Source organism: Oncorhynchus nerka, linkage group LG14 (assembly GCF_034236695.1).
Source record: "Oncorhynchus nerka isolate Pitt River linkage group LG14, Oner_Uvic_2.0, whole genome shotgun sequence".
Classification (NCBI taxonomy): Eukaryota; Metazoa; Chordata; class Actinopteri; order Salmoniformes; family Salmonidae; genus Oncorhynchus; species Oncorhynchus nerka.
The window spans coordinates 96,449,658-96,474,380 of record NC_088409.1 but is presented as its reverse complement, the minus strand read 5'-3'; the positions used below and the strand labels follow the sequence as shown (position 1 = coordinate 96,474,380).

At 42.9% G+C, this 24,723-nt stretch overlaps 2 protein-coding genes across 2 annotated transcripts; both read right to left on the bottom strand.

Annotated features, from left to right (window-relative positions):
- Positions 1-234: 234 nt before the first annotated feature.
- Positions 235-915, bottom strand: LOC115119389 (P2Y purinoceptor 13-like). The gene has a single exon (XM_029648166.2). It carries the CDS (start codon positions 913-915, stop codon positions 235-237), a length of 681 nt encoding a protein of 226 aa, XP_029504026.2.
- A 9,787-nt stretch (positions 916-10,702) lies between these two features.
- On the bottom strand, positions 10,703-13,913 carry LOC115119388 (P2Y purinoceptor 12-like). Its single transcript, XM_029648164.2, is given in 4 exon segments — positions 10,703-11,544; positions 11,547-12,285; positions 12,812-13,076; positions 13,776-13,913. Coding segments are annotated over 3 exon segments (1,119 nt in total). The 5' UTR covers positions 13,064-13,076; positions 13,776-13,913; the 3' UTR covers positions 10,703-11,416.
- Positions 13,914-24,723: the final 10,810 nt, after the last annotated feature.

The window sequence follows — 24,723 nt, the reverse complement described above, 5'->3', positions numbered from 1 at the left end:
CACGGCAAGTGGTACCGGAGCGCCAAGTCTAGGTACAAGAGGCTCCTAAATAGCTTCTACCCCCAAGCCATAAGACTCCTGAATAGCTAATCAAATGGATACCCAGACCATTTGCATTGCCCCCCGCAACGCTCCTGCTACTCTCTGTTATTATCTACGCATAGTCACTTTAATAACTCTACCTACATGTACATGTTACCTCAATTACCTCGACACCGGTGCCCCTGTATTTCGTCATTGACTCCCCTCGTCATTGCTGCTTCCTGATTTCCTGTATGATTTAAAAACCTTCCTTGCTATGCATATGTAGCAGAAACAAATAAGAACACACACCACCCAGAAGATTGAGCTGTTGAATATGACCACGCCTCTGTGCAAACCGTGTCCTGCGTCGCTCTTCATTTCCATACAGGCTTCATTATTCTTGTTGGTGGGATCCTGATTGGTTAGGATCATGGTTGGAATGACATCAGTGGCCAACAGCACCACCCAGATGGAGGCAGACAGCACTTTGCCAAAGACCAGGTTCTGACCCAACAACCTGCCACAGGGCCTGATGATCTTGAAGAAGCGGTCCAGACTGATGAGGCCCAATAGAATGATGCTCATGTACATACAGAGATAGAAAATAACATCGGAGTAGCGACAGGAAAAGGCCTTCAGAGCCAGAGGAGCACTGGGCAGGAGACTGGCTGCTTTGAGAGGGATGGTCAGGGTCATGAGAAGGTCAGCGGCCAGAAGGTTCTTCAGATACACCATGAAGGTGGACGTTGACTGAAGGCGCATGCAGACCCAGACTGCTACCCCATTGATGATGAGGGCCGGGATGAACGACAGGAAGTAGAGACTTGTTATAGTCATATTTATGGTATCTTCATTAAAGCCACAGTCCAGTGGAGGGGAAAGTGATGACATTGTGGATACTAGATTTGAGGAATCTGAAAAATATGCAGAGCAAGAAAAATTATTCAAATAAAAATGTATTTCTACATTTAAAAGGGGAAATCTGAGATCGGTACATACATTTTTTAATTTTAATGAATTCAATGTAGTAATTGTTTCTTGATGAATATAATTTAAGAATTTAAATGCTTCCTGTGCTTATTTCAACTGTCATATCCCATCAGAACCCCAAATATAAGTTTGTTTCATTTGTAAACCATGTAATTGTAAAAAACACTGTCTTCAAAACATGTTCAATGGAGAATTGTCGAAATATCATTAATTTAACCCTCAAACGACCAACATATTTGACATGGATTCTCAACTGGGGTCATTTAGACCCCAACAAGAAACTATTGGAAAAAGCACTACTCATAGCAACATATCAAATTATTTCTTATCAAAACATAGACATTGCATATTCTCTAAATTAAAATAAGATGTTTTTTCTTCTTCTTATAATGTGCAGGTTTCTTTAAAGTAGCTACCCTTTGCCTTGATGACAGCTTTGCACACTCTTGGCATTCTCTCAACCATCTTCACCTGGAATGCTTTCCCAAAAGTCTTGAAGGAGTTCCCACGTATGCTGAGCACTTGTTGGCTGCTTTTCCTTTACTCTGCAGTCCAACTCATCCCAAACCATCGCAATTGGGTTGAGGTCGGGTGATTGAGGAGGCCAGGTCATCTGATGCAGCACTCCATCACTCTCTTTCTTGGTCAAATTGCCCTTACATAGCCTGGAGCTGTTTTGGGTCATTTTCCTGTTGAAAAACAAATGATAGTCTCACTAAGTGCAAACAAGATGGGATGGCAAATCACTGCAGAATGCTGTGGTAGCTATGCTGGTTAAGTGTGCCATGAATTCTAAATAAATCATAGATTTATTGTGTCGCCAGCAAAGCACCCCCACACCATCACACCTCCTCCTCCATGCTTCACGGTGGGAACCACACATGCGGAGATCATCCATTCACCTACTCTGCATCTCACAAAGCCACAGCGGTTAGAACCAAAAAATCTCAAATTTGTTTCTTGGCCCAAGCAAGTCTCTTCTTCTTATTGGTGTCCTTTAGTAGTGGTTTCTTTGCAGCAATTCGACCATGAAGGCCTGATTCACGCAGTCTCTTCTTAACAGTTGATGTTGAGATGTGTCTGTTACTTGAACTCTGTGCAGTATTGATTTGGGCTGAAATTTCTGAGGCTGGTAATTCTAACGAACTTATCCTCTGCAGCAGAGGTAACTCTGGGTCTTCCTTTCCTGTGGCGGTCCTCATGAGAGTCGGTTTCATCAAGGCGCTTGAATTTACCACAGGTGGACTCCAATCAAGTTGTAGAAACATCTCAAGGACGATCAACAGAACCAGAGCTCAATGTTGAGTCTCAAAGTTTCTGAATACTTATGTAAATGTGATATTTCAGTTATTAATAAAAACCTGTTTTTGTTTTCTCATTATGGTGTATTGTGATGTCATTATGGGGTATTGTGATGTCATTATGGGGTATTGTGTGTAGATTTATGAGTGTAAAAAAAACTATTGAATCAATTTTAAAATAAGGCTGTAACGTAACAAAATGTGCAAAACGTCAAGGAGTCTGAATGCTTTCCGAATGCACTGTATCGGTCTATCTTGTCAAAATCAGTGATACATATCCTCCCCACTCTCTGGCGGTACGGATAACTTGTTATTATGTTTTCTGAGAAACCTAGATTCAAATAAAGGTCCTATTTATCAAATGAGATGTTTTGTCTAGGGTCAAAATGACCCAAAGGACTTTAAGTCCATATTGATACAGAAACGTGATTTCGATTTGTTTAGAACAAGTTGATTGACAATATGAACATTTTGAAGAATTGAATTACCCACATTTGATCAAAAGTATGCCCCAGGCCGTAGATTGAGGGTTATAAATTAAAACATGAATGTACCATTCACAGATTTCCCCTTTTAATGTTATTCCTTTTATTTAAGAAATACATTTGACACCACAATATGGTTAATTTTCATTGTGTGTATTGATACTCTATGGTTATTGCAAAATACAATTGATAGCATACACAAGTCTTATGATTCTGATTCATAAAAAACTTCACAAGAAAAATGTCTGAAAATAATCCAAAACGTATTCTTTCTTTGTCAAAGGCATGCTTTTGTCAGATTTGTTATATTTGCATACATGCTTTGTCATGAGAGAATAGCTAGTGAATTTACATTCTTCCAATTCAAAACAGTGAAAATATTATTTAAGACAAAAAGAGTCGAGGATGTGTTCATATAAATGAAGTAAAGAAACTCACCGGCGAAGTTGTGAAAGACTGTCTTTGCATGGAGGAAAGTCACTACAATGTCTCTGCATGGAGGAAAGTCACTACAATGTCTCTGCATGGAGGAAAGGCACTACAATGTCTCTGCATGGAGGAAAGTCACTACAATGTCTCTGCATGGAGGAAAGTCACTACAATGTCTCTGCTTGGAGGAAAGTCACTACAATGTCTCTGCTTGGAGGAAAGTCACTACAATGTCTCTGCATGGAGGAAAGTCACTACAATGTCTCTGCATGGAGGAAAGTCACTACAATGTCTCTGCATGGAGGAAAGTCACTACAATGTCTCTGCATGGAGGAAAGTCACTACAATGTCTCTGCATGGAGGAAAGTCACTACAATGTCTCTGCATGGAGGAAAGTCACTACAATGTCTCTGGATGGAGGAAAGGCACTACAATGTCTCTGCATGGAGGAAAGGCACTACAATGTCTCTGCATGGAGGAAAGTCACTACAATGTCTCTGCATGGAGGAAAGTCACTACAATGTCTCTGCATGGAGGAAAGTCACTACAATGTCTCTGCTTGGAGGAAAGTCACTACAATGTCTCTGCTTGGAGGAAAGTCACTACAATGTCTCTGCATGGAGGAAAGTCACTACAATGTCTCTGCATGGAGGAAAGTCACTACAATGTCTCTGCATGGAGGAAAGTCACTACAATGTCTCTGGATAGAGGAAAGGCACTACAATGTCTCTGCATGGAGGAAAGGCACTACAATGTCTCTGCATGGAGGAAAGTCACTACAATGTCTCTGCATGGAGGAAAGTCACTACAATGTCTCTGCATGGAGGAAAGTCACTACAATGTCTCTGCATGGAGGAAAGTCACTACAATGTCTCTGCATGGAGGAAAGTCACTACAATGTCTCTGCATGGAGGAAAGTCACTACAATGTCTCTGCATGGAGGAAAGTCACTACAATGTCTCTGCATGGAGGAAAGGCACTACAATGTCTCTGCGTGGAGGAAAGGCACTACAATGTCTCTGCATGGAGGAAAGGCACTACAATGTCTCTGCATGGAGGAAAGGCACTACAATGTCTCTGCATGGAGGAAAGGCACTACAATGTCTCTGCATGGAGGAAAGTCACTACAATGTCTCTGCATGGAGGAAAGTCACTACAATGTCTCTGCATGGAGGAAAGGCACTACAATGTCTCTGCATGGAGGAAAGGCACTACAATGTCTCTGCATGTAGGAAAGTCACTACAATGTCTCTGCATGGTGGAAAGTCACTACAATGTCTCTGCATGGAGGAAAGTCACTACAATGTCTCTGCATGGAGGAAAGTCACTACAATGTCTCTGCATGTAGGAAAGTCACTACAATGTCTCTGCATGGAGGAAAGTCACTACAATGTCTCTGCATGGAGGAAAGTCACTACAATGTCTCTGCATGGAGGAAAGTCACTACAATGTCTCTGCATGGAGGAAAGTCACTACAATGTCTCTGCATGGAGGAAAGTCACTACAATGTCTCTGCATGGAGGAAAGTCACTACAATGTCTCTGCATGGAGGAAAGTCACTACAATGTCTCTGCATGGAGGAAAGTCACTACAATGTCTCTGCTAACATGTGAGCTATGTTACCGCAACCTATTTTCTACATCACCTAATACACTTCCTGGAAATGGGCAAGAGGTCAAATAGACACGCCCTCTAGTTATCAGTATCTTCAGCTTTCGCCACAATTTAATATGTTGTGAAATCTGTTGTGAATGCATTGTAATGTTTAAAAAAAGAAATATAACTGACCTAATTTTGCTAGGAAGAGTAGCTGCTGCCTTAACCTCTTTCTGTTCTGGTTAGAGACAGTTTGCGCTGTTCGGTGAAGGGAGTAGGACACAGCGTTGTATGAGATCTTCAGTTTCTTGGCAATTTCTCACATAGAATAGCCTTCATTTCTCAGAACAAAAATAGACTGACGAATTTCAGAAGAAAGGTCTTTTTTTTCTGGCCATTTTGAGCCTGTAATCGAACCGCCCAATGCTGACGCTCCAGATACTCAACTAGTCTAAAGAAGTCTAAATAAGCCCAGTTTTATTGCTTCTTTAATCAGAACAACAGTTTTCAGATGTGCTAACATAATTGCAAAAGGGTTTTCTAATGATCAATTAGCCTTTTAAAATGATGAACTTGGATTAGCTAACACAACGTGCCATTGGAACACAGGAGTGATGGTTTCTGATAATGGGCCTCTGTACGCCTACGTAGATATTCCATAAAAAAATCAGCCGTTTCCAGCTACAATAGTCATTTACAACATTAACAATGTCTACACTGTATTTCTGATCAATTTGATGTTATTTTAATGGACAAAAAAAACTTGCTTTTCTTTCAAAAACAAGGTAATTTCTAAGTGTCCCCAAACTTTTGAACGGTAGTGTACATTTAATAATATGACCCAGGAATCAAAACCCACAATCCTGGTGTTGCTAGAGCCGTGCTCTAAGAACTGAGGCGTATGATGTTGTTGTTGTGCACTGCTGATAGCACCACAGGCTATAAATGGTGGAATAGTATTTCTCCTAACAGTTCCCCCGGATTCCGCATGTTACAGAGGTTATGCATTTTTGTATTATTCTCATGGGGAAGTTGCTGTTTTTGCTTCTTCAAATAATCAGATCTCATCAGATTAGATGTGAGGATGCCATGTACTCAATTCAATTTCAATTTAAGGACTTTATTGGCATGGGAAACACATGTTAACATTGCCACAGCAAGTGAGGTAGATAATAAACAAAAGTGAAATAAGCAATAAAAAAATAACAGTAAACAGAACAAAGACATTTCAAATGTCATATTAAAGTGCCTTGCGAAAGTATTTCCCCTTGAACTTTGCGACCTTTTGCCACATTTCAGGCTTCAAACATAAAGATATAAAACTGTATTTTTTTGTGAAGAATCAACAACAAGTGGGACACAATCATGAAGTGGAACGACATTTATTGGATATTTCAAACTTTTTTAACAAATCAAAAACTGAAAAAATTGTCACTATTATATTATGACAGACCAGCTAGATCAAAAATTATGTCACTATTATATTATGACAGACCAGCTAGATCTACTATCTCTATTATAATATGACAGACCAGCTAGATCTACTATCTCTATTATAATATGACAGACCAGCTAGATCTACTGTCTCTATTATAATATGACAGACCAGCTAGATCTACTGTCTCTATTATATTATGACAGACCAGATAGATCTACTGTCTCTATTATATTATGACAGACCAGCTAGTTCTACTGTCTCTATTATATTATGACAGACCAGCTAGATCTACTGTCTCTATTAGACCAGCTAGTTCTACTGTCTCTATTATATTATGACAGACCAGCTAAATCTACTGTCTCTATGTCTCTATTATACTATGACAGACCAGCTAAATCTACTGTCTCTATTATATTATGACAGACCAGCTAGATCTACTGTCTCTATGTCTCTTTTATATTATGACAGACCAGCTAGATCTACTGTATCTATTGTATTATGACAGACCAGCTAGATCTACTGTCTCTATTGTATTATGACAGACCAGGTAGATCTACTGTCTCTATTATATTATGACAGACCAGCTAGATCTACTGTCTCTATTGTATTATGAGAGACCAGCTAGATCTACAGTCTCTATTATATTATGATGGATAGTACAGTTCTCAGATAATTTATTATAAACACGGGGCAAAGGGCAGAATGAGGACAGGCAGAGGTTTGTGATCAGGTCAGAGTCAGGTAGGTACAGGGCGGCAGGCTCGGGGTCAGGGTGGGCAGAGGTTTGTGATCAGGTCAGAGTCAGGCAGGTACAGGACGGCAGGCAGGCTCGGGCCAGGGTGGGCAGAGGTTCGTAATCAGGGCAGAGTCAGGCAGGTACAGGATGGCAGGCAGCCTCGGGGCCAGGGTGGGCAGAGGTTCGTAATCAGGTCAGAGTCAGGCAGGTACAGGACGGCAGGCAGGCTCGGGGTCAGGGTGGGCAGAGGTTCGTAATCAGGTCAGAGTCAGGCAGGTACAGGACGGCAGGCAGGCTCGGGCCAGGGTGGGCAGAGGTTCGTAATCAGGTCAGAGTCAGGCAGGTACAGGACGGCAGGCAGGCTCGGGGTCAGGGTGGGCAGAGGTTCGTAGTCAGGTCAGAGTCAGGCAGGTACAGGACGGCAGGCAGGCTCGGGGTCAGGGTGGGCAGAGGTTTGTGATCAGGTCAGAGTCAGGCAGGTACAGGACGGCAGGCAGGCTCGGGCCAGGGCAGGCATAGGGGTCAGAACTGGGAAAAACTAGGAAACAGGACTTGAGGAACAGGAAGACGGATAAGCAAGCTGGTAAGACTTGACAAGACAAGACGCACTGGCAACAGACAAACAGAGAACACAGGTATAAATACACAGGGGATAATGGGGCAGATGGGCAACACCTGGATGGGGGTGGAGATGAGCACAACGACAGGTGAAACAGATCAGGGTTTGACAGCCCTCCAGTGTCCTACCTGGGTGCATACTTGGTTGACCAGGGTCCCGACGATGGAATGCAGTGATGAGGGCTGGGTCCAGGATGTTCCTAGCGGGGACCCAGCACCTCTCCTCCGAGCCATAACCCTCCCAGTCAACCAGGTACTGGAATCCCCTGCCCCGTGGCCAAACGTTCAGGAATCGCTTCACCGTGTATGCCGGTTGGCCATCGATGAGACGGGGAAGAGGGGTGGGCCTGGAAACATGAAACAAAAGGCTGTGAGACATAGGTTTAATCCTAGACACATGAAAGGTGGGATGTTTATGGGGCAACAGAAGATGAACAGCAGAGGGGCTAAGAATCTTGGAGATGGGGAAAGGACCAATTAAATGGGGATACTGTTTCCAGGACTCTACCCAGAGGGGCAGATCCTGAGTGGACAGCCATACTACGCAGGCCAGTCAAGAAGAATGAGCCCATTCCGCCGAAGTCGGTCCCTCTCCTTGTTCGGGCGACGTTCGGCGGTCGGTGTCGCCGGCCTTCTAGCCATCACCGATCCACGGAGACGAGTGGAAGACGGCTTTCAGTACCACCTCAGGGCACTATGAGTACCTCGTCATGCCGTACGGGTTGATGAATGCGCCATCAGTCTTCCAAGTTTTTGTAGATGAGATTTTCAAGGACCGGCACGGGCAGGGTGTAGTGGTGTACATGGATGACATTTTGATATACTCCGCTACACGTGCCGAGCATGTGTCCCTGGGGCGCATTGTGCTTGGTCGCCTGTTGGAGCATGACCTGTACGTCAAGGCTGAGAAATGCCTGTTCTTCCAGCAGTCCGTCTCCTTCCTAGGGTATCGTGTTTCCACCTCAGGGGTGGAGATGGAGAGTGACCGCATTTCAGCCGTGCATAATTGGCTGACTCCCACCACGGTAAAGGAGGTGCAGCGGTTCTTAGGGTTTGCCAACTACTACCGGTGGTTTATCCGGGGTTTTGGTCAGGTAGCGGCTCCCATTACCTCACTGCTGAAGGGGGGCCCAGTGCGCTTACAGTGGTCAGCTGAGGTAGACAGGGCTTTTAGTCACTCTTCCTCTAACCTCTCTCCCTTTCAGTGCGTACTGGGGTACCAGCCGGTTCTGGCGCCTTGGCATCAGAGTCAGACCGAGGTTCATGCGGTAGACGACTGGTTCAGGCGCGCAGAGAAGACATGGGAGGCTGTCCGTGTTCACCTCCAGCTGGCCATGCTGCGCCAAAAGGAGAACGCAGATCGCCACCGCAGTGAGGCCCCGGTGTTCGCACCGGGGGACCAGGTCAGGCTCTCGACCCGAAACCGCGGTTTGTGGACGAGGTTTGTTATAGGTTACTTCCACTCGATTACCGCATTAACCCCTCGTTCCATGTGTCTCTCCTCAGGCCGGTGGTGGCTGGCCCGCTCCAGGAGTCTGAGGTGCGAGAGGTTCCTCCGCCCCCTCTGGACATCGATGGGGCCCCGGCATACTCTGTTCGCTCCATACTGGATTCGAGGCGTCGGGCGAGGGGCCTTCAGTGTCTCATGGAGTGGGAGGGTACGGTCCGGAGGAAAGGTGCTGGGTTCCGGTCGAGGACGTGTTGGGTGACGATGCCAATAGAGTGCCCATCCAATGCTTTGACGTCCTTGGGAATGGAGAGGAGTTGTGTGGGGATTCCCAGCTCCGAAACCAGGGTAGTGTCCATAAAGCTCTTGTTGGCCCCAGAGTCTATGAGCACCTGGAAAGATTTGGACCGGTCACCCCACAACAGGGTAGTATGGAGAGGGGTGCGAGAAATGGAAGATGGGAAACTCCCCGTGTGGCTCACCAGAGTACTAGTGCCTATTTGATGAGCCTGGTCTCCTGCGGTACGGTTGAGCTAATGTAGGCTAATGCGATTAGCATGAGATTGTAAGTAACAAGAATGTTTCCCAGGACATAGACATATCTGATATTAGCAGAAAGCTTAAATTCTTATAAAAACCTCTTAAGGATTTGTCCCTTTTTTCAATGTTCACCTAACATGACATACCCAAATCTAACTGCCTGTAACTCAGGCCCTGAAGCAAGGATATGCATATTATTGGTACCATTTGAAAGGAAACACTTTGAAGTTTGTGGAAATGTGAAATGAATGTAGGAGAATGTAAACAATACATCTGGTAAAAGATAATACAAAGAAATCTGTTACGGTGTATAGGGCCTCAATAGGGCATTGGGCCACCACGAGTCAGAACAGTTTCAATGCACCTTGGCATAGATTCTACACGTGTCTGGAACTCTATTGGAGGGATGCAACACCATTCTTTCACAAGGGATTCCATCATTTGGTGTTTTGTTGATGATGGTTGGAAACGCTGCTCCAGAAGTGTTCAATTGGGTTGAGATCTGGTGACTGAGACGGCCATGGCATATGGTTGAAATAGTTTTCATTCTCATCAAACCATTCAGTGACCACTTGTTCCCTATGGATGATGGCATTGGTCATCTTATTGCGTCATTCCCATGGTAGCCAAAATAATTGCCAAAATAATGGCCTGCTCAGCATGATCGGACACTAATTGCTTAGTTAACTCAGGAACCACACCTGTGTGGAAGCACCGGCTCTTAATATAATTTGTATCCCTCATATACTCAAGTGTTTCCATCATTTGGGCAGTTACCTGTAGATTAGTGTAAAACAGAAATGTACAAAAAAAAAAATCTTATCAGGCCCATGGGCCGCTGGCCATGTCACATTTTAAAACGTGTCAATTTCTACCAGCACACCCAATCCGCCCCTGCAGCCAATCCGCCCCTGCAGCAACAGGCTACACCCTCTCACCTCCCCATAGACATCTGATAAATAGGTTGTATAATGTCTGACATACAGAACGGCTAGCTTTCAGTCTGAAATCAGGAGATTTATCCCTTAGATATCGTATTGATGTGTTGAAGAATGTTTTTTATATACATGACTAATTTAATAGAAGAGAAAAAAACAATCACATGTCACATTTTTATACTGTAAAAGAACGTTTTGCTGACTCTATCCTGTACATGACAGGCATAAGCACTGTGCCATGGTTACATACATAATTACAGGGGAAGTACGCATGTCTCTTATTTCAGTTCCTAGGCCAAAACAGTGATGAAGTCAAAGCAGAATGCCAGTGTAGGGAACTAAGCTGTTACGAGAAAGACAGGGAGACCCGAGGTGAGTTCCTTGGCATGAGGTTACGGCGATGTTTAGAGGGTGTTATAACATTCTACTAACTGTTACAGATTGGTATATCAGATTGGTGTATCAGACTGGTGTATCAGACTGGTGTAACAGACTGGTGTATCAGACTGGTGTATCAGACTGGTGTAACATACTGGTGTATCAGACTGGTGTATCAGACTGGTGTAACATACTGGTGTATCAGACTGGTGTATCAGACTGGTGTATCAGACTGGTGTAACAAACATAGAGCTATTGCTGTCCTGGAACAGCTGCTCTGCATATGATCATAATCATCACTGGCTAAAATATTGTTTCTCATTGGAAGTTTACATTGATTGTTCCCATTGCCTCTGCATTTTAATGAACACACAGTTCAGTTTAGTTATCCTTCCAGCAGAGGGCAGTATGGTCCTCTGTGAAACATTCATCAGATCTTCACGATACATAGATAGAACATAGAGTTTTAGTTACCTATTACCTAAATACAGATAGATTACATAATAGATGTGTCTCCCAGGGGAGTCTCCTGTGTTTGGGTCTGATCCTCCGCTGTGTTGGGGCCGGACCCTGTCCCAGTGAGCCAGCTGCAGGTCCCAGGTGGGAGATGGAGGGTCTTGAACAGGTAGTTCTGAAGGACTTACAGAGGAAGAAGTAAATGAGAGGGTCCAGGAGGGAGTTGAGGGAGGACAGCCAGAGTGTACTCTCCTTCAGCTGGAAGAAGAACAGCTTGAGGTTGCAGTCAAACAGGTGTACCCTCGTCTGGCTCAGGGTGTACGGCACGCGGGAGAAGTGGAACGGCACGAAGCACACGAAGAACACAGCCAGCACCAGGAAGACGTTTGAACTTACACTCTTCCTCCGGGGCTGGCGCTGCCCTTCAACATTACCCACGCCATTACCAGCGTTGTGTATGGCTCCAGTAGAACGGCATGCCCTGGTGCGGGCGTATGAACTGTACAGTTCTTTGGTGATGAGTGTGTAACACACTATCACTGTCACCAAGTTCCCCCAGAAGATTATCTGGCACACATAGTTGACCACCTCATGCCAGAGCAGCCCAGCCTCCGTTTTAAGAACGCTGCACTTGAAGTAGGCCGAGGTGGGGCTGTGGCTGGTCAGGATCATGTTGGGCAGGGAGAGGGTCAGCAGGGAGGCCCAGATAGCCACAGAGAGCAGCTTTCTGTGGGTCAGACGGGCCATGTTGGTCACCTTGAAGGGCTGGAGGGTCTTCCTGCAGCGGTCGATGCTGATGAGGCCGAAGAAGAGGATGCTGATGTACATGGTGAGATAGAAGAGCACAGAGGAGACACGGCAGACGAAGACACGCAGACCCACGGACGCCATGTTGGAGTCAGACAGCACCTGAAGGAAAAACACATCTTTATTGTCTTTATTAAGGGCAGTGATTTAATGGCTTAAAAAAACATGTTTTTAAATAGTTGTATCAATATTATATTTATTATCTTTAGAATCAATACTTCCATTGTTTTTGTTATACACTTTATTCATATTATCTTCATTATCACTACTATCAGTATTATCAATATGATCAATATTATCATTATTATCATTATGATAACAATTATTGTAATTTTTATCAATATTATCATTATTATCACTATGATTAAAATCAATATTATCATTATTATCATTATGATTTATTATCATTATTATCAAAATTATCAAAATTATTATTATTATCATTATATGAATAAAATTATTATTATTATTATTATTATCATTAGTATCAATATTATCATTATTATTATTATTATCAATATTATCAATATGATCATTATCGTTATTATCATTCTTATCATTATAATTAATATCATTCCTATCATTATCATCATTATCATCATTATCATTATTATCATTATAACTGCACCTTGAAGGGGAAGGTGAGGGTCATGAGGACGTCGGCCACCACAATGTTCTTGAGGTAGATGATGAAGTGGGAGCGGCTGGGGATGCTGAAGAACACCCACACTGCCAGGCCGTTGAGCGACAGGCCCAACAGGAAGAGGAGGGAGTAGAGAACAGGAAACACCACCGTCTTCAGCACGTTGTCACGGGAACAGTTGCTGTTGGTGAAGTTGTTATTGACAGGGGTCAGGGCCAATTCTGTTGTGTTGTCCATGTCGAGGGCTGTGCTGTGTAAAGCAAAACAAAATAAGTGAAAGTTGCACAGCGCTTTATTCTTCCTAATTTCAACCATTTCTTACAGTCAGTTTATCATTATTATCATTATCAATATTATCAACATTATCATTATCGTTATGATCAATATTATCAACATTATCATTATCGTTATGATCAATATTATCAACATTATCATTATCGTTATGATCAATATTATCAACATTATCATCATTATCATTGTCATTATTATCAACATTATCAAATTAACATCATGGTCATTATTATCAACATTATCGTTATTATCATTATCATTATTATCAACATTATCATTATCGTTATCATTATGATCAATATTATCAACATTATCATTATCGACATTATCGTTATTAACATTATCGATATTATCATTGCGTACTATTATCATCATTGTTTACTGTCAGGATGACTGGATTAGAGACAATAGAACTGCCCTCCCGTTCAAAATAGCTGTTTTAATTGAATTAAAAAATGTAATACACTTATCAAAATGCACCTGTAGATGAACGTGAACCATGTACATCCATGAAGCCATTACAATTAACATAAATATTGAACTTTCAAAATCACATGAGGTTTAATATCTTATTCACTGTTTTACGTGTTCAACATTTTGTTCATGTCCTGTTGACAGACGTTGAGTAATTCTGTCTCGTGTGTCTCAGTGAACCCACCTGATGCTTCCCGCCCAGGGGAAGATTGAGACAGTCTTCTTCTCTCTCGGCAGATTGGAATCGTTAGGTCGTCTGCTTGAGATGCAGGCGTATAGGTTCTTCAAGTCAGTGAAATGAATGAAAATCCACCTCTCTCTATTTAAATATATGTCAATCTGGTATGACTAGTACACGTGGGACATTCTTCCCCTCTTCTGCTTTTTGTTTCCTGTCGTAGACGCGACAGGACAACAGCAACATCCTCCCAATAATGTTCTCCTGTTGCACAATCTGACCATCAATATATAGGTATGTTTAGTCATGGTCAATGCTGTTTCCATGCTGGGCATATGCAGGTGCGTGTGTGTGTGTGTGTGTGTGTGGGGGTTTTACTATGCCGAATACAATGGATGTTTTTTTGTTACCATAAGTCATTTATTTTTAATTTTAGATCTTTATTCAACAAGTTATTTAAATTTTGAAGCACCCCTTATCATTGGCTGGACCAGTTGGGGCGGCAGGGTAGCCTAGTGGTTAGAGCGTTGGACTAGTAACCGGAAGGTTGCGAGTTCAAACCCCCGAGCTGACAAGGTACAACTCTGTCGTTCTGCCCCTGAACAGGCACTTAACCCACTGTTCCTAGACCAGTTAACCCACTGTTCCTAGGCCGTCATTGAAAATAAGAATTTGTTCTTAACTGACTTGCCTGGTTAAATAAAGGTTAAAAAAAAAAAAAAAAGGATAACAAAAACACCTGGCAAAAGGATGTCTTATGAGCCAGACCTTTTAAGGAAACATCACTGTCCCACTGTCCTCACAAATCTGTATGTCCTCTTCACTCTGCGGCTATGCGACATCACAGATTGGCACAGGCCATGAAACATAACGATGCACCCTACTGTGATGATCGTTTGACCAGGAAATGTGGGATCATGTGTGATCTAAAGAGCGCCGTGACAGTCCTACCAATAACAACCCTATTATGACCTCACGACCCTGGAATGTCTGCTTCTGGTCCTTTATGACATCACAACTCCACATTACATTACTCCAGTTTCAAATGTTCACATATCCCTCCAGTCCATTAATTACAATGACGAAACAAGGTGAAACTGAGACAGGGCTTGTTGCTAGGAGCAACGGCTTACCTAAAGAGATATACTTGAGTCAATGTTTCTGTCTCTCGGGTAATGTATTGTGTCAGTTACATAACTGTGCTTCTCCCCTGGATATAATGTTAGGGCTGCCAGACATGACTTAATCTCCTTCAGGACAGTGAACGTTGTATTTGGAAATGTTCCATCTATTAAAGTTGAAATCCTAATAAAAGGCTGCCACCAGATGAAATGGTCTGTAATGCACCGTGGAGCCCAAGATATTACACATTCAGTCTTGGTTAGTTTACAAATAAACTTTTGTCATATTAATTCAAAAATGATCTCCATGTTTGAGTGCAGTACACACAGTCTTGTACAGCTAAAATTGTAGGGACAGAATTCAGTCCAATTCAAAATCCTATTTTTCATAACCCAAACTCTTACCTGTACCCTAACCCTAACCATAACCTTATTCCAAAAACCTAACCTTAACCATGGCTCCTAGCTCCTAGCTCCTAACCCTAACCCTAAACCTAACCCTAGCTCCTAACCCTAAAACTATCTTCAGTCTTCACTACCCTGAGACTGAAATGGTAGCCTACTTATCCTCAACTTTACCCAGAGAAGATAGTAAATGTACATTAGGCATGAGATGTAAATGGGACATGTGGGCCTCCCGGGTGGCGCAGTGGTTAAGGGCGCTGTACTGCAGCTCCAGCTGTGCCACCAGAGACTCTGAGTTCACGCTCAGGCTCTGTCGTAACCGGCCGCGACCGGGAGGTCCATGGGGCGACGCACAATTGGCCTAGCGTTGTCCGGGTTAGGGAGGGGTTGGCCGGTAGGGATATCCTTGTCTCATCGCGCACCAGCGACTCCTGTGGCGGACTCCTGTGGCAACCTATTATTCGTCACGTAGCAGGTATAAAACGTGCAGTGAAATGCTAATGTGCTATCTCCCTCAACAATTCTCCCTCAACAATTCTCCCTCAACAATTCTCCCTCAACAATGCTCCCACAACAATTCTCCCTCACCAATGCTCCCTCAACAATGCTCCCTCAACAATGCTCCCTCAACAAAGCTCCCTCAACAATGCTCCCTCAACAAAGCTCCCTCAACAATGTTCCCTCAACAATGCTCTCCCAACAATGTTCCCTCAACAAAGCTTTCTAAACAAAGCTCCCTCAACAAAGCTCCCTCAACAATGCTCCCTCAACAAAGCTCCCTCAACAATTCTCCCTCAACAATGTTCCCTCAACAAAGCTTTCTAAACAAAGCTCCCTCAACAATGCTCCCTCAACAATGCTCCCTCAACAAAGCTTTCTAAACAAAGCTCCCTCAACAATACTCCCTCAACAATGTTCCCTCAATAATGTTCCCTCAACAATACTCCCTCAACAATGTTCCCTCAATAATGTTCCCTCAACAATGCTCCCTCAACAAAGCTTTCTAAACAAAGCTCCCTCAACAATACTCCCTCAACAATACTCCCTCAACACTTCTTCCCCAACAATGCAGTTCATTCGTCAATATAAATAAAAACTATAAAACAAGTTAAGACAAAAATAACAAGTAGAAAGAGGTAGTATGTTCTCCAACAGCCGAGGAGGATACCCAGTCTGTATCTGTTTTCCTTAGGATGGAGAGGGAGAGAGAGGGATGTGAAAGTACTTTCCTTAGGACAGAGCAAAAAAGAGACAGAGAGAGACAGAGAGAGACAGAGAGAGACAGAGACAGAGAGAGAGAGAGAGACAGAGAGAGACAGAGAGACAGAGACAGACAGACAGACAGACAGACAGACAGACAGACAGACAGACAGACAGACAGACAGACAGACAGACAGACAGACAGACAGAGAATTAGGCCCAACCAAATCATGAGAAAACAAAAAGGAAATTACTTGACACGTTGGAAAGAATGAACAAAAAACAGAGCAAACTAGAATACTATTTGGCCCTGAACAAAGAGTAAACAGTGGCAGAATAGCTGACCACTGTGACTGACCCAAACATAAGGACAGCCTTGACTATGTATGGACTCAGTGAGCATAGCCTTGCTATTGAGAAAGGCCGCCGTAGTAGAAGACAGGCTATGTGCACACTGCCCACAAAAGGAGGTGGAAACTGAGGTGCACTTCCTAACCTCTTGACAAATGTATGACCATAATAGAGACACATTTTTCCCTCAGGTTACACAGATCCACAAAGAATTTGAAAACAAACACTATTTTGATAAAATCCAATATCTACTGGTTACATCGTTACAACACTGTATATACATAATATGACATTTGAAATGTATTTATTATTTTGGAACTTCTGTGAATGTAATGTTTACTGTTCAGTTTTATTGTTTATTTCACTTTTGTTTATTATCTACATCACTTGCTTTGGCAATGTAAACATATGTTTCCCATGCCAATCAAGTCCTTGAATTAATTTGAATTAAATTGAGAAAGAGAGAGAGGAGATGTGAAAGTATTTTCCTTAGGTCAGATAGAGAGAGACAGAGTGAAAAAGAGCCAGAGCGAGAGAGAGAAACAGATAGAGGGGATGTGAAAGTGATTTCCTTAGAGAGAGAGAGAGAGAGAGAGAGAGAGAGAGCCCAACTCACTCTGTTAAATTAGTCAAAACAGGAACATTTTACATCTGGCTAGAAATGAATAAGTAAATTATCTCAACAGAGAAAAATGTCCTCATGTGTGGTACCTACAGTTGAAGTCGGAAGTTTACATACACTTAGGGTTGGAGGGCAGTCATTAAAACTCGTTTTTCAACCACTCCACAAATGTCTTGTTAACAAACTATACTTTTGGCAAGTCGGTGAGGACATCTACTTTGTGCATGACACAAGTAATTTTTCCAACAATTGTTTACAGGCAGATTATTTCACTTATAATTCACTGTATCACACCTCCAGTGGGTCGGAAGTTTACATCAAATCAAATCAAATCAAATGTATTTATATAGCACTTTGTACATCAGCTGATATCTCAAAGTGCTGTACAGAAACCCAGCCTAAAACCCCAAACAGCAAGCAATGCAGGTGTAGAAGCACGGTGGCTAGGAAAAACTCCCTAGAAAGGCCAAAACCTAGGAAGAAACCTAGAGAGGAACCCGGCTATGTGGGGTGGCCAGTCCTCTTCTGGCTGTGCCGGGTGGAGATTATAACACAACATGGGCAAGATGTTCAAATGTTCATAAATGACCAGAATGGTTGAATAATAATAAGGCAGAACAGTTGAAACTGGAGCAGCAGCACAGTCAGGTGGACAGCAAGGAGTCATCATGTCAGGTAGTCCTGGGGCACGGTCCTAGGGCTCAGGTCAGTTGAAACTGGGGCAGCAGCATGGCCAGGTGGACTGGGGACAGCAAGGAGTCATCATGTCAGGTAGTCCTGAGGCTTGGTCCTAGGGCTCAGGTCCTCCGAGAGAGAGAAAGAAAGAGAGAAGGAGAGAATTAGAGAACGCACACTTAGATTCACACAGGACACCGAATAGGACAGGAGAAGTACTCCAGATATAACAAACTGACCCTAGCCCCCGACACATAAACTACTGCAGCATAAATACTGGAGGCTGAGACAGGAGGGGTCAGGAGACACTGTGGCCCCATCCGAGGACACCCCCGGACAGGGCCAAACAGGAAGGATATAACCCCACCCACTTTGCCAAAGCACAGCCCCCACACCACTAGAGGGATATCTTCAACCACCAACTTACCATCCTGAGACAAGGCCGAGTATAGCCCACAAAGATCTCCGCCACAGCACAACCCAAGGGGGGCGCCAACCCAGACAGGATGACCACAACAGTGAATCAACACACTCAGGTGACGCACCCCCTCCAGGGACGGCATGAGAGAGCTCCAGTAAGCCAGTGACTCAGCCCCTGTAATAGGGTTAGAGGCAGAGAATCCCAGTGGAAAGAGGGGAACTGGCCAGGCAGAGACAGCAAGGGCGGTTCGTTGCTCCAGAGCCTTTCCGTTCACCTTCCCACTCCTGGGCAAGACTACACTCAATCATATGACCCACTGAAGAGATGAGTCTTCAGTAAAGACTTAAAGGTTGAGACCGAGTTTGCGTCTCTGACATGGGTAGGCAGACCGTTCCATAAAAATGGAGCTCTATAGGAGAAAGCTCTGCCTCCAGCTGTTTGCTTAGAAATTCAAGGGACAATTAGGAGGCCTGCGTCTTGTGACCGTAGCGTACGTGTAGGTATGTACGGCAGGACCAAATCAGAGAGATAGGTAGGAGCAAGCCCATGTAATGCTTTGTAGGTTAGCAGTAAAACCTTGAAATCAGCCCTTGCTTTGACAGGAAGCCAGTGTAGAGAGGCTAGCACTGGAGTAATATGATCAAATTTTTTGGTTCTAGTCAGGATTCTAGCAGCCGTATTTAGCACTAACTGAAGTTTATTTAGTGCTTTATCCGGGTAGCCGGAAAGTAGAGCGTGTACATACACTAAGTTGACTGTGCCTTTAAACAGCTTGGAAAATTCCAGAAAATGTCATGGCTTTAGAAGCTTCTGATGGGCTAATTGATATTATTTGAGTCAATTGGAGGTGTACCTGTGGATGTATTTCAAGGCCTACCTTCAAACTCAGTGCCTCTTTGCTTGACATCATGGGAAAATCAGAAGAAATCAGCCAAGATCTCAGAAAAAAAACTGCAGACCTCCACAAGTCTGGTTCATCATTGGGAGCAATTTCCAAATGCCTAAAGGTACCACATTAATCTGTACAAACAATAGTACACAAGTATAAACACCATGGGACCACGCAGCCATCATACCGCTCAGGAGGGAGACACGTTCTGTCTCCTAGAAATGAACGTACTTTGGTGCGAAAAGTGCAAATCAATCCCAGAACAACAGCAAAGGACCTTGTGAAGATGCTGGAGGAAACAGGTACAAAAGTATATATATCCACAATCAAACGAGTCCTATATCAACATAACCTGAAAGGCCGCTCAGCAAGGAAGGAGCCACTGCACCAAAACTGCCATTAAAAAGCCAGACTACGGTTTGCAACTGCACATGGGGACAAAGATCGTACTTTTTGGAAAAATGTCCTCTGGTCTGATGAAACAAAAATAGAACTGTTTGGCCATAATGACCATTGGTTATGTTTGGAGGAAAAAGAGGGATGCTTGCAAGCTGAAGAACACCATCCCAACTATGAACCATGGGAGTGGCAGCATCATGTTGTGGGGGTGCTTTGGTGCCGGAGGGACTGGTTCACTTCACAAAATAGATGGCATCATGAGGAAAGAACATTATGTGGATATATTGACGCAACATCTCAACATCAGTCAGGAAGTTAAAGCTTGGTCGCAAATGGGTCTTCCAAACGGATAATGACCTCAAGCATACTTCTAAAGTTTTGGCAAAATGGCTTAAGGACAACAAAGTCAAGGTATTGGAGTCGCCATCACAAAGCCCTGACCTCAATCCCGAAGAACATTTGTGAACAGAACTGAAAAAGCTTGTGCGGGCAAGGAGGCCTACAAACCTGACTCAGTTACACCAGCTCTGTCAGGAGGAATGGGCCAAAATTCACCCAACTTATTGTGGGAAGCTTGTGGAAGGCTACCCAAAACGTTTGACCCAAGTTAAACAATTTAAAGGCAATACTACAAAATACTAATTGAGTGTATGTAAACTTATGACCCACTGGGAATGTGCTGAAAGAAATAAAAGCTGAAATAAATCATTCTCTCTACTAATATTTTGACATTTCACATTCTTAAAATGAAGTGGTGATCGTAACTGAACTACAACAGGGATTGTTTACTAGGATTAAATGTCAGGAATTGTGAAAAACTGAGTTTAAATGTGCTTTTACACCTGTATTGTTTGCTGTTTGGGGTTTTAGGCTGGGTTTCTGTACAGCACTTTGAGATATCAGCTGATGTACGAAGGGCTATATAAATACATTTGATTTGATTTGAGTTTAAATGTATTTGGCTAAGGTGTATGTAAACTTCCGACTCTATATTCCCCCGATAGAATCCTTATACTTTAATGATGACAGCTTCTCCATTCTCCAATTTCCAGGCTCAGGGACATGTACTAGTCTGTGGCGACCTAAATGCCAGAACTGGACAAGAACCCGACACCTTCAGCACACAGGAGGACAAGCACCTGTCTGGAGGAGACAGTATTCCCTCCCCCGACTACAACTACAACAATATAACCAACAAAACGGTTCACAACTCCTGCAGCACTGTCGGACGCTGGGTATGTACATAGTGAATGGTATGCTTCGAGGGGACTCCTATGGTAGGTACACCTATAGCTCATCTCTTGTCAGTAGCACTGTAGACTCTTTTATCACTGACCTCAACCCAGACTCTCTCAGAGCGTTCACAGTCAGCCCACTGACACCCCTATCAGACCACAGCAAAATCAGTCTATTTGAACAGAGCTTTGCTCAATCATGAGGCATAAAAGCCAAAGGAACTGAATAATATTAAGAAACGTTATAGAAGGAAGGAAAATAGTGTGGAAATCTACCAAAAAACAATTAGGCAACAACAAATTAAATCCCTTCTAGAGAATTTCCTGCACCAAAGGTTTCACTGTAATAATGAAGGTGTAAACTTGGCAGTAGAAAACCTAACAGTATATTTTACTTCTCAGCTTCCCTATGAAATCAAAAAAGTTCAAGCAGACAACCTTAGAAAATCAACAACAACAACAAATGTTTTGAAAAAGAATGTAAAAACCTAAGAAAGACATTCTGAAACTTATCCACCAAAAACATAGAGACCCAGAAAACCTGAGCCTTTTACTATGGTGAATCACTAAAAAAATACAGAAATACACTATGGAATTAGAAGGAACAGCACATCAGAAATCAAATCAAACTTTATTTGTTACATGTGCCACATACCGTGAAATACTTGGACCGGGCCATGGACCGTTGAGGATCCTAGGGGTGGAAAGAGTAGAGGAACTTTGAACCTTAACCCCTGCACGGGATAGATCATCTCTATTAGAGAGATAAAGGGGTGCTGAAGGATTAGGAATATTTTTTTTTAGGGTTCTGTGACCTTTCGGGTGGTTTCTCTCTGTGTGTGTGTGTGTGTTTAGAATGGCAGCCGGTCAGCTCCTGAACACACACCCTGAACGTGCAGGCTACCCTATGTTCTGAAAGTGTAAGGTTACTACAGCTACTGATGTTGGCAGCCTGTTCAGTCAGATCAGGAATAGCTTTTCCACATGGCCCCAACAAAAGACAGAATCTTAAAAGTATAATTTCAGGCCTACACCATGTTGGAGGTATTTTGGAAAAGGGAGTTTGAGGGCCACTAACTAACTTCATACCAGGACGATGTAATTAACCTGACACCAGCAGGGTATAAACTAACCTGGACTCAGGGGTAGATTTAACATAGAAAATGTCAATCCGGGACACTCCAATTAGTATGATATGTTACGTTTCATATGGTATGTTTTCACTTAAAGACGACATTCATCTGTTTCGTATGATATGTTACGAATTACAATTATTACAATTATTTTGATACACTACGAATTGCAATTTGCACAATATGTTATGAATTGCAATTCATACAATATGTTACACATTTGTAAAACGCATGACATGTTACAAATTCCAATTTGTTGTGGCTAATGTTAGCTAGGTCGCTAATGCTAATGTTAGCTAGGTCGCTAATGCTAATGTTAGCTAGGTCGCTAATGCTAATGTTAGCTAAGCTAGGAGTTAAGGGTTAAGGTTAAGTTCAGGAGTTAGGTTAAAAGGGTTAAGGTTAGGGTAAGGGTTAATTGAAAGGCCAAGTAGTTGTAAAGTTGTGAATTAGCTAAAGTTGTCCTTGATGAGATTTGAACACCTTTCGGTTGCTAGAAGTTCTCATTATACACCCACTCATCCATTCCAACTAACCACCCTAATTTAGTTGTTTCCTTTAGTAACCTTCTGTCTTATGTAACCATACCAAATGGATTTAATATGTTACGTCTAATCTACGAGACCAGGCTGTATTTACACATCACTAGAACTTTAACAAACAGACTAAACTAAGTATTTAAACATGTTAGACTTCTTTGTGTGCGAGGTTAGTGAGATTAGAGGAGACTCAGCACTTGTAATGGCTGACTGAGGTACATTCCTCCTACATGTTAGACATGTTAGACTTCTTCGTGTGCGAGGTTAGTGAGATTAGAGGAGACTCAGCACTTGTAATGGCTGACTGAGGTACATTCCTCCTACATGTTAGACATGTTAGACTTCTTCGTGTGCGAGGTTAGTGAGATTAGAGGAGACTCAGCACTTGTAATGACTGACCAAGGTACATTCCTCCTACTCCACACAAGACCCTTGTGTCAAATGTTAGCGGAGTGACGGACGTCTGCTCCAAACTGCGCACAGACACACACACACCCTCCTTCTCAGGTTCTGGCTCATCTCTACCAATATGTCGTTGATTCCGTTCTGACCTTTGCTTTGTTACACACACAGAAAGGGTGTCCGTGGCAACGGGTTTTGTTCAGTAATGAGGCAAATTATCGCTCATCTGGTCTGGCACCAGCATCAGCCAGTGAACAACAAAACATTTTACATCACTTCTGCAGCTGATGTTTGAAATATTTCCCAAGAGTGATCCAGGTAGCCAGACCTTTTCCCATCGAAACACGGTTCTGCTCCATTTGAGGATCTACAATTATACTAATTATACTACTCACATGACCCTTGAAATAAACGCTGGCTCTGTTGAAATGTTGGACCCACAGAACTAGCTGGATGGCCAGGAAGGTTTTACTGCAGCCATGTGAAACACAGCTGACCTGGAATAGGTAGGTTGGGGTCCAGCTGGTTACTTTGTTGTGTTGCTTTGAGAAACAAGTCATCAGAGGATTCATCAGATGTTCACTGTACCCCAGATATGGCTGCGTCTTCCGCCCCTTTACCTTATTCTTCTTCTATAATTGGTGGTCCGCAAACAAACGTTAACCTGTTGATACTAGGGGGCAGTATTTTGATGTTTAGATGAAAAACGTACCCAAATTAAACTGCCTATTTCTCAGGCCCAGAAGCTAGAATATGCATATAATTGGCAGATTAGTATAGAAAGCACTCTAAAGTTCCCAAAACTGTCAAAATATTGTCTATGAGTATAACAGAACTGATATTGCAGGTGAAAACCTGAGAAAAATCCAACCAGGAAGTGCCTCTTATTTTGAAACCTCCCTGTTCCATTGTATGCCTTACCTCCATTTAAAGGGATATCAACTAGATTCCTTTCCCTATGGCTTCCACATGGTGTGAACAGTCTTTAGACATAGTTTCAGCCTTTTATTCTGAAAAATGAGCGAGAACGATCACATCGCGTCAGTGGATGGCTGGGTGTCCCAAGAGTTTTGCATGCGCCAACAGCTTGGAGCAGACATTTTCTCTCTCTCCCCTATTGAAAAAGCTACCGTCCGGTTGAAATATTATCGATTATTTATTGTAAAAACAACCTGAGGATTATAACAAATGTTGGACATGTTTCTATGAACTATACGGATACTATTTGGAATTTGCGTCTGCCCGTCGTGACCTGTATGAGCCTGTGGAATACTAAACAAAATGCGCCAACCAAATTGAGGTTTTTGGATATAAAAATCGTCTTTATCGAACAAAATAAACATTTATTGTGTAACTGGGAGTCTCGTGAGTGCAAACATCCAAAGATCATCAAAGGTAAGCAATTCATTTGATTGGTCACGAAAGTCACAAAAGCAATCTACTTTGCTGCTAGCTGTTTGTAATGTTTTGTCTGCTGAGAGAGCTGCTCTAACATAAACGCTTGGTTTGCTTTCGCTGTAAAGCTTTTTTGAAATCTGACTCGCCAGGTGGATTAACAAGAA